Below are 15,350 nucleotides of genomic sequence, written 5' to 3' on the forward strand. Positions count from 1 at the left end.
GAAGTCCAGTTTGAAATCTCAGAGAGATAATGGTTCAGACTGCTATGCCCGACACACCTGACCGAGCATTTTCAGAGCTCTTCAGTATGGTTGGCCCAAGTGGAGAAAGAGTTAATTAAACCAAAGGAGAGAAAAGCAGCTAATTTTCTGGAACAGCAGAAGTTTGGTTTCCTTCCCAGCTGGAAAGCACAGAAAGGCAGCCAGTCCAGCCCATCACATGCCATAGCCATTATCTTTCGAAGCCAGGACCCACTTCCTGGCTCCATCCACTGGTGGAGGGGATGGGGTCAGAAGACGAGGGAAGTAAGATGGGAACCAGAGGGAATACTAAAGTGCTGTCCAGAGGGAATACTTCAGTGTTTTCCTTCCCATTGTTAAACTTAATGACCAAAATCTTAGAGCACCTCTTAAACAGGAAGGCGAATTTGAAGGTATACTCAAAGATGAGCAGTGTACAAATAAACAGGCCTAGGACTTGCTACTTCTTAATGTGACCTACCTTTCATCGATATGCTAAGAAATGTCACATAGTTTGCTTACAGAGCAAGACTCTCGCTTGCTTTACTGATGCCTTTGGAAGCTAAATTAACCCCTTGACGTAAGACTAAAGCTATTCAGTAAATCAATTGTATTTCAGTATCCCCAAAAAGGAAACAAACAAAATAAACCCAAACAACCACCCATCCTCTCAAAATAAAATATTTACTGAAACTCATGAAATGGATTTTCACATGTCTCCAAGTTTCCTGACTCCAGGGAGAAGGAAATAACGAAATATTATGGGAAAGGTTCATCTTGTAGTCTATTTCCAGACAGACTGAAAGCAGGAAATCCTTGCAATCTTCTGAGAAAGCCTGGTCTCACAAGACTGCCAGATCAAAAGGAGCCAGAAATTCTTGAAGATCTGAGCCCTGTCTCTTTCACATTCTGCAGAGGGGAGGAAGAGGGCACAGAATTCCATCTTGGATTGTGCTTACCCTGGACAAAAACAATTCTTAAATATTACACAACCCAGGAGTGGCATACGTTATTTTGATATGGTCTCCATTTTTCCATTGCACTGACCATATTGCACAATTGAAATGTAAATGGAGATATGCTACTGTGTTTCCCAAAGCTGAGAAAATTCCTGTTCTATAAAAGATGATTCTGGAAAAAAGTCTAAGCCATCTTCATTTCACTGAAATCCTCTGGGATGTAAAGAGGTATATAAATGTATAAATAAAATGTCTACGAAGCTCATCTTCACTGGGAAAAAATATTTAGTACATCCAAGCAAAATACTATACACCACTTACATTCCCCTAAATTATATGATAGGTATCTCTTTAGTTAAGTCAGGAAATTCAGGTAGAAGATTTTTGAAACACAAAAGAAAGAATAATTCATATGATAAATACTAAATACATGTAACATTGCATTTTATCCTACATGGATGTTACGTCCGCCTCCATAGTGTAAATCCCAAATTTCACACTCTAGAAGGATGTGGCATATCATCCAAGATCTCAGACCACATAAGCAAAGGAAACGAACATAGTCCTCGAAAGGCCCTTTGAGGCAGCGTCTTCATTTGCTCCAGATTATGGGAATTGCTTATTATAAAATATAAGAGGGAAAAGAAAAGTTCCTATGTACCAAAAAGTTCCAGAGCCCTTGGCTGTTTCCCTGTGCATTCTTGGGAAAATCTCTTACTCTGCTATAGATAACCTATCTCTCCACAGAAACCTCTCCATAATTCACTCCGAACCTTCCTTTTCAAGTATTTCAGTTTTGTTTTTTTTTCTCAAACATCAGAAGGCTTTTTATAAATCTCCGTAGCCAATTGTGCACACAGATTTCCCTTGGAAACACAGATCAGAACAAAACTAATTGGGCAAAAGAGATATAACAGGGCCCAAGCTCCAGAACAAATCAATGAGTCTTATTCTCAGAGTAAGCCTTGGGAGAGAAGAGTTTTGTATATTCCTGTTGGCAAAGAGCCTTTTGGGAGAGCCTTTTGTTGAACTCGATTCTTCTTTGTGCCTATTGTGTTTTATAGCTGGTAAATCAACGTGGGAAATGAATTTCTTTGAAGCACTTACCTTGAACGTAGACATACACAACTGCGGCCGTGTCTGTATCCCTGTAGAAGCACTTGTAAGCTCCAGTATCATTTCCGATCACTTTCGGAATTGTGAGTGTCTTACAGAAGAAGCCGTCACTGCACTCGGTCACCTCCACTCTTTTCTCAGAACCACTGTGATTGTTGGGCCAGAGCCAGTCCAAGTCCCTCTGTCCTCTGAAAAATGAATTCCAGGGACATATTAATGTGAAATGCCACACTATGAGGCTGTTTATAAGAAAACAGAAGTTTTGGTTCTCAAACTTATTTAACTTCTCCACAGAGTCACAGACTTCTACCAACAATGACCGGTTCTATTGATAAATGACAAAAAGCCATAGACTCATCTTCAGAAATCACTTGTAGGGATCCTGAGTTTTCTATTAATTAATTAATTCATTCATACAACAAATATTACGTGCCCAACATTATTAAAGACTGGAGACAGAGCAGTGAACAACAACGAAAAACCATGTCATTATGGAATCTCAGTCCAGGTGGACCAGGAGACAGGCAATACAAAACTAAATAAACCTCAATAAAGCTGACATCCTTAAAAAAGTAATTAAAATGCATTTTTTAAACCATGGTGACAAGTACTATGGACAAAATATAGATGATTCAAAGAAAAGAGTGAAGAGTTCTGGAAGAAGGGGACTTAAGGAAGTGGGCCATATGGATATCGGGAAGAACAGTATTCCCGGCAGTGGGAACAGCAAGTGTAAAGGCCTTGGAGTGGGTATATAGGTGAAGTATTAGGGGAATGGCAAGGAAGCCAGAGTGGCTAGATAAGAGTGGGCAAGCAGGAGAATAAGAAGTGAGGTTAGGAAGGAAAGGATGCCACTGTCTAAGAGCCTCAGAGGAACCAATGAGGAGTCAAAACATAGATTACTTGTATTGCAGCATTTCTCTGCAAAATTCCAAGGAAGCTAGCCAATGTCAAGAAGCAGGTAACATCACTGAGCCTTCTTTCAAAGAACTTGAAATTTCCAGGAAGTTGCAGCTACATTCATAAATCAATACCATGAGTTCTTGCTAGCAAGTGAGAAGAGAGGCATTCCAGAATATCAGGTGCGAACATGAAGTTCATTACCTGTGCAGAACATGCACTCAGTAACATTAATGGCTGAATATTAAATCGCTATTACAGTCAGAACTTTATCATGAAATAAAGTTCATGAAAAGGACTAAACAAATACCCAGGCAGCACTCCGAGTATTATAAATATGGCCTAAAACTTCTTCAACTCTATCCTTTAAGAGAATGTCCTTAATTTTATTTATCCATACAATATTTATTGAGTGTCTACTGTATACTATGTACTATACGCGAGGTGCTTTACTGATTATTAAGATATTATTAAGATATGTGTGGTGGTGGTGGTGGTGGTGGTGGTGGTGGGGTGTTGGCAGACGGCAATAGAAAATAAATACCAGCAAAATCGTGCCAGATTTTTGGGAGAAGACCTTTCTCATTTTTTCATTATTACATAATTTCTTAGAAACCTCACTACTTATAAACAATTACTATAAACCTATTATAATTCTGCTATATGGAAATTATATTTTACTCAATAAATAATAAGTTACTTGACACAAGAAATATGAATCTAAAATCAATCCTTACCTGCAAGTAATTTGAAGAGTTGTATTAGCCATAATTGTAAGGATGTCTTTTTGTATGCTGAGCCTTGGTGGATCAAGAAAAACACTAGGCAAACCTAGAAACAAATTAAATAAATGAATGTAGTTGCCACTGAGTCAGACCCAATAGGAAACACCTTCTACACACAATGCACACTCCATACTTTAAAAGGCCTCTTCAGCAATTCATTGTGGAAAACTGTGAATTTACTTTTCACCATTCCCAGTAAAAGTTCACAAGCTGTGTCATAACAGGAAGAATGGGCAGATGGTCATAAACCAACACAACAGTTCTGCAATTCACGGAGCTAGGGTGGAGTTCCTGTTTTCCTGCATTGCCAACTTCAAGGTCTTACAAAAGGATACGGGACATTGAAACCAAGTGAACCTTCAGCTGATGATCTCACTCCCTTGGGAAAGGACCCACTGACATTTCTTATAAAACATAGGATGCACACATTCGACTGAATTGCTGATTAATGAATACTACTTAGAGAGATTTTCTATATAGTTCCTCTATGTACCCCAAAGGGGATGACAGTATCCATGACCTTGCCTCATTTTCCTTTATCAATTTTCTAGTTCACTTCCTCTGCTAACTGAACTGCCAAGGTTCAAAGACTGTACATTAAAACTAGTTGAGAAGAATGGAGTAGAATACCTTCCAGCGCGATATAATATGCCTATTAATATACTTTTCCTCAGAGAATGGGACTAGAAAAAGCGTAATGCTAATGAATTACAACTGGGGAATTTCAACTTAATAATCAAAGCTCTGAGTTCCTCCTGATACCAAGCTTGGAACACAAGGAAAATGGCTTTACCTAAAAATACCACGGGACAGATTTCCTCACCCTGGGTTACTCCACACAAGAAAACTGAGTTCTCTGTCAACTAAATGTGATGAGCTACCAGGTGGTGAAAAAACATCAGAAAAAGAAAAACTGTCCACGATGCTAGGGTCTTAACTAATACCCAGATCTTCAAAACCCCACTTTAAAAAGAGATTGATGCTGGGCAAGCATCCAAGCTTAATATGGTCATTAACTCACATCTACTAAGAACAAATGATTCTCTAGGCCTAAAATGGCATTGACCTTGTTGGGCAAATAAGAGATTACTAGCAAATATGAGAGACTGTGAGTAAACAGAGTATGAGCAAATATCCAGGGCAAATATCCAATGCATTGAATCTGTGGACCCCAATGTGAACAGCTGCAGGCAAAATGATCTGATCACACATGTTCTCACACACTCACCCAGATATGCAAAGTAGGTTGCTGACATAACTGTTGATTTGTTGATCAATAGCATAGTAAAAAATATAATCAAAAAATATTTTTAAACCCTGGAAATTAAATTATGTCAATAAATCTCAGAAGCGAATTGTTTTTGGTACTGATGTGTTTGGGGCAGTGGTTCTTAGACTTTAGGATGTGTCAGAATATTCCTGGGCCTGCAAATCTGCATTTTAACAACAATTTCAGGTTACTGGATCATACATGGTCTATGGGCCACTCTTGGACAGTTATTGGCTTGGGTGGTCAGTTAATTAGCACAGCGCTTTTTAATAGGAAAGAAATAACTAGCCCCAAAGTAGGCAAACAATAAAGCAAAATGTTTAAGAGCAAAAGAAAAGCCTTCCCAGAATGGAGTCCCTCTTTGTCTAAGAAAAGGAAAATGAAAACAATTCATTTGGATGAGCACAGATATCAAAATTGCAAAACACTAGGTTGAGAAACATGTCAAAAACAGTAACTTAATATGATTCACACAATGATCCAAATGAGAAATAATCCATTATTTGAGCACATCACATGGGGGGGGGGGGAAATGGTAGTAGAGAATAAGCTCTGCCCACCCCACCACCAAAATAAGAGATTCTTGAAGCTCTCTCATAAATTGTTCTACAGATTAACTCACACTCTAGACACACTTTCCCACTTAAAAAAAAAAATTAAGATATGCCCTCCATTCGTGGGAAGCCAAAACAACACCATACTATTCTAGACACATCTACAACAACAACAAAAATTGTACAACAAGGCTATCAATAACGGTAACTTTGAATTCGTTTCTGTAGACCAACACTCAATTTTTTTTTCCATTAAGCTTCATTCATTTTCATTGGCAAGTTTGAGTTCTACTCTTCAGAAAATTCTAAAGACATAACTATAAGAAGTACATTTGCTACTACTCGATAAAAAGCCTTCTATGTTCAAGTCCCATAACCAACGTTAATTTGTGCACTGTTACCCTTCCAGCTCAAAGGCAGGAAGGAAAAACAAGAGTGCCTCTGTTTCCAGAATTTGATGGCACCAATTATAGCCCAATCCAATTAAGCAAGTCACACACTCCAAAAGGGCAACCTCATCATTATATTCAGGGCAACCCGATTAGTTTACTACTGCTGCGCTATGAAACACCCCAGGCTTAAAAGCAACTCACTTCTTTGTGGGATACAGAACAACCACATGTTCCAGACCTTCATTCTCTCCCCATAAAGGCAGAGAGAAGTCTTGTCAGGGACAAATGAGTGTCCATGGTGGAACTGGCCCTGATGAACCAAGTCATTAAGAAAATTCAATAACTATAGACAGATGATCTTGTTACTGTATATGTGTGCCTTTTTTAAAAGACCTAGTTCTTTTCTTTTATACAAGGAATTCTTCCCTGAATTATTTGACTTTTTTTTTTTTCCATTCACCACCCTCTCCCCTTCTCACCCTCCAAAGTGGAAATCTGGAAATCAGCAAACTGTGGCTACAGAAAAAAGATGGGGGTCGGGGGCGGAGAGGAAGAAAGAAAGGAAAAAAGGGAAGAGAATTTATTGCATCAAGAGCATGTGTGTTCCTAATCTTGCAGGAGATAAATATTTGGTGGCAAGGAGAGAGGCGTGTGGCGTTATATCTAGGTACGTAATCACGCTAAGTAAGTTTTCGGAATGGGAACTTCTGACCATTCGCTTACCGCAAGAACCAAAGCTCTCTGAAAGATGTTAAATTGTTTTCCAGAGGAAGGTGACTGTTATTTGGAGACACTTTGGGAAGCTGTCAAAGCCCTGGGTCCAAATCCCAGTAACTTTCCCTTCTCTACAAAGAGAGCGGCGTCCTGCACCGAGGAAGGGAGAAAAGTTTCCCTCCCCCTGGACCCCACCTCATACAGTGGATGTGTATGTGAGTTCGAATCAGACGGGAACAGCAGACACGCGCGCCGCTCCACTCCTCCAAAGGCAGAGCTGAGTGCACGTGCGATCCCAGCGAAGTGGCTTGCGCTCCCTGCAAGGCTTCCTACCCTGTGCGCGGATGAGGATGGTACGCGCAGCGGGACAAAGTTTCACCGCTGGTTCCCGCCTGAGGGAGTAACTTCTCTCTGCCAGCCTGGGGCGCCTTCCCACACGCACCTCCCGAGAGCCGGGGGGTATGTAGGCTACGCAGGACACTCTCCAGCCGAGGCCCCGGTCCCAGGCCAGAGTCGTGGAAAAGAAACTGGGCTCAGACCACCAACTCGCAAGGCAGTCTTGGGCCAGTCGCCGAGCCTCAGTTTCCTCATTGGTAAATGAAAGAACACAGTGTCAAGTCACTTTCAACTCTCCTGCTATGTGATTCCCAGTTAGATCCGGCCTCCAGGTCCTCTCCGCGACCCCATCTCTCTGCCCGCACCCAACCTCTCCGCCTTCTTTCTAAGGAGCGGCTTCCTTACCCACAGAGGCAGCCCGGGTCTCCACGCAGAACCACAGAGCGATGGCCAGCAGCGCCTTGCCCTCCATCCCGCACCTGGCGCGAGGTGCAGTGCCCAGAATTAGGGCGCCGGTTCTTTCTCCCCCGGCTCGCCCCGCGAAGAAGGCGTGGAGGTGCCACGCGTGCCGCAGGGCAGGACTACCGAGCGCGCAGGGCGAGGGTGCCCAGGCTCCCGCCGCGGCTGCAGGGGCGTCTGCGGGTGCTGGTAAGAGAGGATATCCCGGCTGCGGGACACCTCCGGGCTTTCTGTAGCGCGCAAGTGATGCCCCCCGCGGCAGAGGAAACACAACCATGCACAGCCTGCTCTCCCGGGGTCCCGGGACTCAGTACAGGGTGGGAGCCGGGACCGAAACTCTAGAGCGCAGGGGCGGGGCGATGCGGGGCCGGGGAGGAGGCGGGGCTCCCTCTCTGCGGCCTGCCCCACCCCTCAGCCGGGTACCGGGCCTGAATCGCCGGCTTCCCACGCCCACCTCACCATCTCACCACTTGGCCAGGGACAGCGCCTGGCCCGGAATGGTCCGAGTGAGAAGGTCCCGGGCGCAACGACCCCGTTTCTGGCGGAAATAAAATGTAGCCCGTAACAGGTTCTGAGCCACTCCAAGGTTCAATCGGTTGCTGGTCCCCCGAGATATTGGGGAGCAATATTGGGAGCGCAACGAGGGACACTGCGCCCTCAGGAGGCGCGCGAAAGTTTGGAAAGGGCCTCAGCGCTGCCAGAGACTGAAGTGGCTGGGGAACAGGTTGAGGATCAGCAGCAGAGTGAAGCAACTAGGGAGAAGCGGATACTGAGCCAAGAGGAACTCAGGATCGCAAACTGGCAGTGATTCCAGCCAATACGAGTGTTTTGCTTGGCCAGCACAGTTGAAATTTAAAAATCTGAATCTGAATGCTTTTAGTGACAATATACACCTGCCCAGTTCTTCCAAGTTCCCACTATTTCCTCATATCTGGAGGCTTCAAGTGTTTTTAAGTCACCTGCTTAGACCCAAAAGGCATTTAAATATGAGACATGCCCCCCCACCCCCCAACCTGGCTTTCGCCAAAAAATCCAAGTCAGGCCTCCAGCTGGAGGTACTCAAGCTCTGGAGTACAGGGTCATCCGTCCGTCCTGCGAGGGAGGCTCTCGGTGAGAAAGGGCTTTTGTCCACTGTGTTACCCCAGGAGGAGTCCCTAGCGTGAGTCTTCTTGGGCCCTAGGCAGAGCCCCTTTTCGAAGCAGACCTTCCAGCCAAGCTACCCGTAGGCAGAGGGAAAGGAGGCCCAGCACCTGGCTTCACTGGAGAAGCAATGAGGTGAAAGGTTCCAGATCCTGGGCACCCAGAACACGCTGTACAAAACCTCACAACTCTCTCCGCATGTGTAGACTTGTGGCGCTGTTGGGAGGAGAACTCGAATTCCTTTCTGACCAAATTTGTTCCCTCTTTTCTCCCCAGTTCTCCCGACTCCTGGGGAGGGACATCAAATGCCCCCCAATTTCATTAAATAGGGATCGTCCCGATCCTTCTGTCTCCTTCCCAGGTGCTTCTGAATGACAACTTAAAGGACCATCCTTCAGGGCGATGAAGAGGTAGAATTATTATTTCTACATCTAGTCCAAACCCCTCCTCCTGAAATACTCAATTAATGTAAAGTGTTGCTTTTGTTCCGCTATTTTAAAAATATTTTACTGTATTTACTCTTCTACTTTGCCAGGTTGACAGTTGAAATACTTTAACTCTGAAATATGTATATATGTAGTCAAAAAACTTTTTTTAATAAGAAAAGGTTTAGAATGAAAAGCTTTTCCTTCGGCAGAGGCAAACATTTTTACCTTTCCTTTTTTTTCCCAAGCAAAAGCAAATTCTACACACATATAATTACAGCTATATCACCTTCTTCCTCCCACAGAGTAACCTTGGTATAAATACTGTTGGAGTGTATGCTTTTATTTTTAATTTAAAATGTAACTTGGAGATCATTCTACATCAACCCTCAGGCTCCATCTTGTTTTTTTAAATAGTGGCATAGGGTTCCACTGTATGTATGTACTAATATTTAATCCAGTAGTTATTTATTTGTCAGGGGCAGGAATATCCTTAAAGAAACTCCCCGCTTCCTGCTAGTAAACTCAGCAAAGAAAACAGGATGGGCTCTGGCAAAGTTGGATAAGGGGGAGGGAGATGGAACCTGATTTGCAGAAGGCAATTTTTCTCCATCTATCTCCAAACAATTCTCCTCTCTCAGCCTCATTTACAATTCATGACACTTCCTCTTCCATGTCTCACTTAAGAAGATAGTGTCTCCTCTGAATGCAAACCAGAACCTGCAGGCCACGGTAATAGCCCCCTGTAGAAGTCTTGGAGGAAATGATGCGTCTTTGATGGCCACAAGACCAGAATTTGGCAGGGTCTCAATGAAATCAGTCTACCACATTCCCTCCCACACAGCGCTTAGAAGTGCCTTGTGCTCATGAAAAATGACAATGTCTGCTTTACAAAACAAAGTCAGGTCCCTGTGCAATACCATTATCAGGCACCATTGCAAAGGAGTGATTTCATGAGTTAATCCAGCAGTACAGGTACGACCACCACCTATCAAAGTGCTCAAATATGTTCAGTGCTCCATAGATAGAATTCAGACACATTTGGAGGTAAAATAGCAAAGAGTGGTGCTACATATACAGACTCTGGGGTCTCACTGGCTGGGCTTGACTCTCAGATCTACTCCTTATCGTCCATGTGGTCTTAACCAATTTACTAGCTGTATATCTATGAAACACAAAAGATGATAACAGTACCTTCTTTGTATGGTTTTTGCAAGAATTATAGGAGATATTCCATGTAAGGCACTTAGACTAGGACTTAGCACCTTGATAAGCACAGGAGCCTAGCACATAGTAAGCACCTGATACACATTAGGAAGCATTCTACAAAGATTATTTATACTACAGTGCACCATCTCCTTCATGCTGCTGAGACCTAAACTGCAAATAGGGCTCATTCATTCAACAACAGTTTTTGAGCACCTACTATGTGCTAAGGAATATACTAAAGGCTAGGGTTACAATAGTGAAAAGAAAAGCAATAACAGCATAAATGAACAGTATTCGCAATAGCTCTACCCAGGGCAAATTTAACTTAATCACAGAGTACTCTGTATGTCCAGCTACTTCTTTTGACTTTGTGTACATAGAATATATATTGTTCATATCACCAAAGAACACTGCATAAATTGTACTCCATGTTGCCAAATTTGGATCCATCACCACCAGTATTTTGGACTTCATATCTTAAAAAGTAAATGTGAAGACTAGCAAAAGGCTAGGAATGAGTACATTAGGGTTCATTTTACTATTCTCTTTACTTTTACATGTTTAAAATTTTCCATGATAAAAAAAGATTCCTGTTTTAAGTAACTATAATCAAAGTGATGTCCAGTCTAGTATAATACTACTGACTTTTCCACTGTCAGTATCTTGATGTTACCCCTGGGAAGTGATTGAGGCAGGTGGATAGGAACTTGTGCTTTTAACTTCATATATTTCTATAAGATTTTGTCAGAACAAGAAAATGTTACTTTTACAAATAAAAAATATAAATTAAGATCAACTCTGTCTTCTACTGGCTGTTATATTTTGAAATATTGCCATTACTTGATTACATATTTGCATATATATATAATCTTGTCTTTTCTTCATTTAATTTGTTTCCAATATTTGTAATTTGTTAATGCAGAACCTTTGACAACCTTGCCAGATGTGGGCTCTATTTTATAACTGGTCTGTACTCATGACTATCATGTGTTGAGAGATTATGAGCGTACCCGTCCTCTCTCATTATCCATCTTCCTTACACACTGACATTTATTTTACTCTCTTTGTGATGTATATTTTTAACTTAAGCTTAAAATATACTTGTATGTTCAAAAAAAAAAGAAGGCTAGGTCACCACAAAGCCAGGCTTGCATTAGATGTGTCTATCTGTGTTTGGTTTTATTCATGAAGTCTTACATTCTAATAAATATAAAACAAACTCCCTGTCCTTTTTGTGAAACAGATGAAACAGAACTTCAATACATTCACCTGCAAAAGAAAAATTTCAGTTGCTATAAGGAGGGAGGGGGGTCCAGTCAAAATGGTGGAGAAAGTAAGCTCTGTGCTAGCTTCCTCCCATGATCAAATTAAAATTACAACTAAATTATAGAACAATCAATCTGGAGAACTGTTTAAAGACTAGCTGAACATAAGTCTTATAACTAAGGAAATAAGAAGAAGCCACATTGAGACTGGTAGGAGGGGAGGAAATGCTAAACAGGCTGGTCCCACACCCATGTGTGGCTGTTGAAAATTGTGAGGGATTATCTCAGCTGCAGAGGTACTCCCTGAAGACCGAGGGATCCTGGCCCCACATTGGGCTCCCAATCGCTGAGCACCAGTGCTGGGAAGAGGAGCCCGTACAACATCTGGCTATAAAAATCAGCCAGGGATTCTGTCTATCCTAGTGAGACAGAAGGCTTCTGGAAAGGGCCTGTGCACAGACTTACTCGCTCACAGGTACTAACCCTAGGCTTCTGCAGAGGAATGTTGGCTTGGGAGGCACCAGGGAGAGACTGAGTTCTGTGGCTTCAGAGCGAGGCTGGAGAGACAGCCGCCATTGTCTCTGTGTTGAGCCCTCCTCTTGTGTAGCCAGTGGGCAGGTGCCATCTTTCTTGTGTTGAGCCCTCCTCACATATGGCCAAATCTGAATCTGCACTGATGTAGTAAACTGTGCTCATTCCATCCTGGTGACTCCTTGGGATCCCACCCCATCTAACACATGCAGAGCCTGAGGCTCTTTTGGCTTAGGCCCGAGCTGTAGTCTTTCTTGGACAACTCTCAGGGGTCTGTGGACTCCAGCCAGGAGGTGGCCCTGTAAATCTTGCTGCATGGACCCAGGCTCAGCACTGACACCAAATCTGAGTCTGCATTAAGCTGGTGGACACCACTCACCCCACCCATGTGACTCCCTGAGACCCCACCTCACCCAATTTGTGTACCTCAGGAGGCTCTTTCAGCAGTTGAGCCCCTCAGGCAGCTGGCAGGTGGCAGCAGGGCTTGAGGTACCCTGAACCTTTTGCTGAGCTGCCCCAGGCCTGGTACAGGTGGCAGCCAGCCTCAATTCACAATATGGCCTCTCCCCAACACTTCCAGCATAGGCAACTACCAACTGAAGATCACTGTGTAGCTCCCACCATGTAGCCCAGAGCTGGTCACAGGCAGTGCTAGCCTTGGCCTGAAACACAGCCCCTCCCAAGAGTCACCAAAACCAACAGACCCAGTGGCTGGCTTCAGACAATAAGAGAGCACCACCTAATTATCCCTACAAGCAGCACACCCAAAGGGTGGTCTTGGCAGGCACCAGAGTGAGTGGAGTCCTGCTCCATGGTGTCTACCCCCACACAGTAACTTATAAGCTGTGGTCATGGCCAATCCTCACAGCCAGTCAGCTTGAGGATCATTCCTACCCACTGATGTCCCAACAGAAATGAAGGCTCAACGACAATAGGAGGACACACACACAACACCCACATGGGACACCCCTGGAGCATCCAACTCAGGCAACCAGGGAGACTGCTTCACTAGCCTAGTAGGACATCTACTGCCTAAGGCTATGCTGCCAAGACTGGGAGACATAGCAGATCTACTTAATATATAGAAACACAGAGAGGCAGCCAAAATGAGGAAACAAAGAAATGCATCCCAAATGAAAGAATAGGAGAAAATTCCAGAAAAAGAACTAAAAGCAGACAAGCAACCTAACATAGACAGAGTTCAAAACACTGGTTTTAAGGATGCTCAAGGAACTTAGTGAGAACTTCAACAAAGAGATAGTAAGCATAATAAAGGACATAGAAGTCACTAAAAAAAGAACTAGTCAGAAATGAAGAATACACCAGAAAGAATCAATGGCAGATTCAATGAAGCAGATTGAATTACCAATTTGGAAGATAGCAGAAAACACCAATCTGAACAGGGGGAAAAAACTGAAAAAAAAAATGAAGATAGTTTAAGGGACTTCTGGGAAAACATAAAATATACCAACATGCACATTATAGGGGAACTAGAAGCAGAAGGGAGAGAGCAAGGGATTGAAAACCTATTTGAAGAAATAATGACTGAAAACTTCCCTAACTTGGAGAAGGAAATAGACATACAAGTCCACAAAGCACAGAGAGTCCCAAAAAAGATGAACCCAAAGAGGCCCATACCACGACTCATCATAATTAAAATGGCAAAGGCAAAAGACAAAGATAAAATTTTAAAAGCAGCAAGAGAAAGGCAGTTAGTTACCTACAAAGCAGCTCCCATAAGACTGTCAGCTGATTTCTCAACAGACTCTTTGCAGGCCAGAAAAGATTTGCACAAAATTTTCAGTGATGAAAAGTAAAGACCTATAACCAAGATTACTCTATTCAGCAAGGCTATCATTTGAATCAAAAGAGAGATAAAGAGCTTTCTACATACAAAAAAACTAAGGAATTTATGACCACTGAATCAGTATTTTAAAAAATGTTAAAGAGACTTCATTAAAAAGAAGAATAAAAGAACATAAATATGAACAATAAAATGACAATAACTACATGCTTATCTATAATCACCTTAAATGTAAGTAGATTAAATGCTCTAATCAAAAGACATAGGGTAGCTGAACGGATAAGAAAACAAGACCAATACATACACTGTCTACAAGGTACCCACTTCAGATCAAAAGACACACACTTACTGAAAATAAAGAGATGGAAAAAGATATTCCATACAAATGGAAATGGGGCAGAGGAGTGGGGGTGGGGGTGGGGGAAGCCAGGGAAGAAATACTTATATCAGACAAAATAGACTTTAAAACAAAGGTATAACAAGAGACAAAGAAGGACACTACATAATGATAAAGGGATCAATCCAACATGAGGAAATAACCCTTGTAAATATTTATGCAGCTAACATAGTAGCACCCAAATATATAAAGCTAATATTGATGAACATAAAGGGAGAGATCAATAGTAACACAGTCGTAGTAGGGGAAATTAACACACCATTGACATCAATGAATAGACCTTCCAAACAGAAAATCAACAAGGAAACAGTGGCCTTAAATGACACGTTAGACCATATGGAATTAATTGATATTTTTAGAGCATTTCATCCCAAAGCAGCAGAATATAAATTCTTTTCAGTGCACACGGAACATTTTTCAGGATAGACCATATCTTAGGCCACAAAACAACTCTCAATAAATTTAAGAAGACTGAAATCCTATCAAGCATCTTCTTGGACCACAATGGTACAAAAATAGAAATCAATTATAAGAAAACTGAAAAGCATGCAAACACATGGAGGCTAAGTTACATGCTACTTAACAATGAATAGGTTAACAATAAGATCAAGGAACAAATCAAAATATAGCTTGAGACAAATTAAAATGAAGACACAACAACCCTGAATCTATGGGATACAGCAAATGCAGTTTTAAGAAAAAAATTCATAGCAATACAGGTCTACCTCAAGAAATAAGAGAAATCTCAAATAAACAATTTAACTTCACATGTAAAGGAACTAGAAAAAGAACAACAAACAAAGACCAAAATGAGTAGCAAGAAGGAAATAATGAAGATCAAAACGATATAAATAAAAAGGAGTCTAAAAAACAATACGAAAGATCAACGTAACCAAGAGCTTGTTCATTGAAAAGACAAACAAAACTGATAAAGCTTTAAGCACACTCATCACGAAAAAAAGAAAGAGAACCCAAATAAATAAAATCAGAAATGGAGGAGGAGAAGTGACAACTGATACCCAAGACACACAAAGGATTATGAGAAAATATTAAGACAAATAATATGCCAACAAATT

General features: G+C 42.0%; 2 protein-coding genes across 3 annotated transcripts in view; one reads left to right on the plus strand and one right to left on the minus strand.

Annotated features, from left to right (window-relative positions):
- KDR (kinase insert domain receptor) overlaps positions 1-7,879 on the minus strand; it is a 41,651-nt gene extending 33,772 nt beyond the window's left edge. The window contains exons 1-3 of one of the 2 annotated variants that reach the window (XM_033106485.1): positions 7,450-7,850; positions 3,731-3,824; positions 2,085-2,281 (exon numbers count right to left, since the gene is read on the minus strand). In XM_033106485.1, the coding sequence (XP_032962376.1) occupies positions 2,085-2,281; positions 3,731-3,824; positions 7,450-7,780 (622 nt within the window). In that variant the 5' untranslated portion in view covers positions 7,781-7,850. Of the gene's footprint in view, positions 1-2,084; positions 2,282-3,730; positions 3,825-7,449 lie in introns of both variants that reach the window. The other variant, XM_033106487.1, reaches the window with a different exon arrangement.
- Positions 7,880-8,489: 610 nt separating this feature from the next.
- The window catches only part of LOC117022612 (uncharacterized), a 37,375-nt gene continuing 30,514 nt past the window's right edge, over positions 8,490-15,350 (plus strand). Inside the window, exon 1 of the mRNA XM_033106738.1 lies at positions 8,490-8,613. Coding sequence (XP_032962629.1) covers positions 8,490-8,613 — 124 coding nt within the window. The remainder of the gene's footprint in view (positions 8,614-15,350) is intronic.

This window comes from Rhinolophus ferrumequinum, chromosome 5 (genome assembly GCF_004115265.2).
Source record: "Rhinolophus ferrumequinum isolate MPI-CBG mRhiFer1 chromosome 5, mRhiFer1_v1.p, whole genome shotgun sequence".
In the NCBI taxonomy this organism is placed as follows: domain Eukaryota; kingdom Metazoa; phylum Chordata; class Mammalia; order Chiroptera; family Rhinolophidae; genus Rhinolophus; species Rhinolophus ferrumequinum.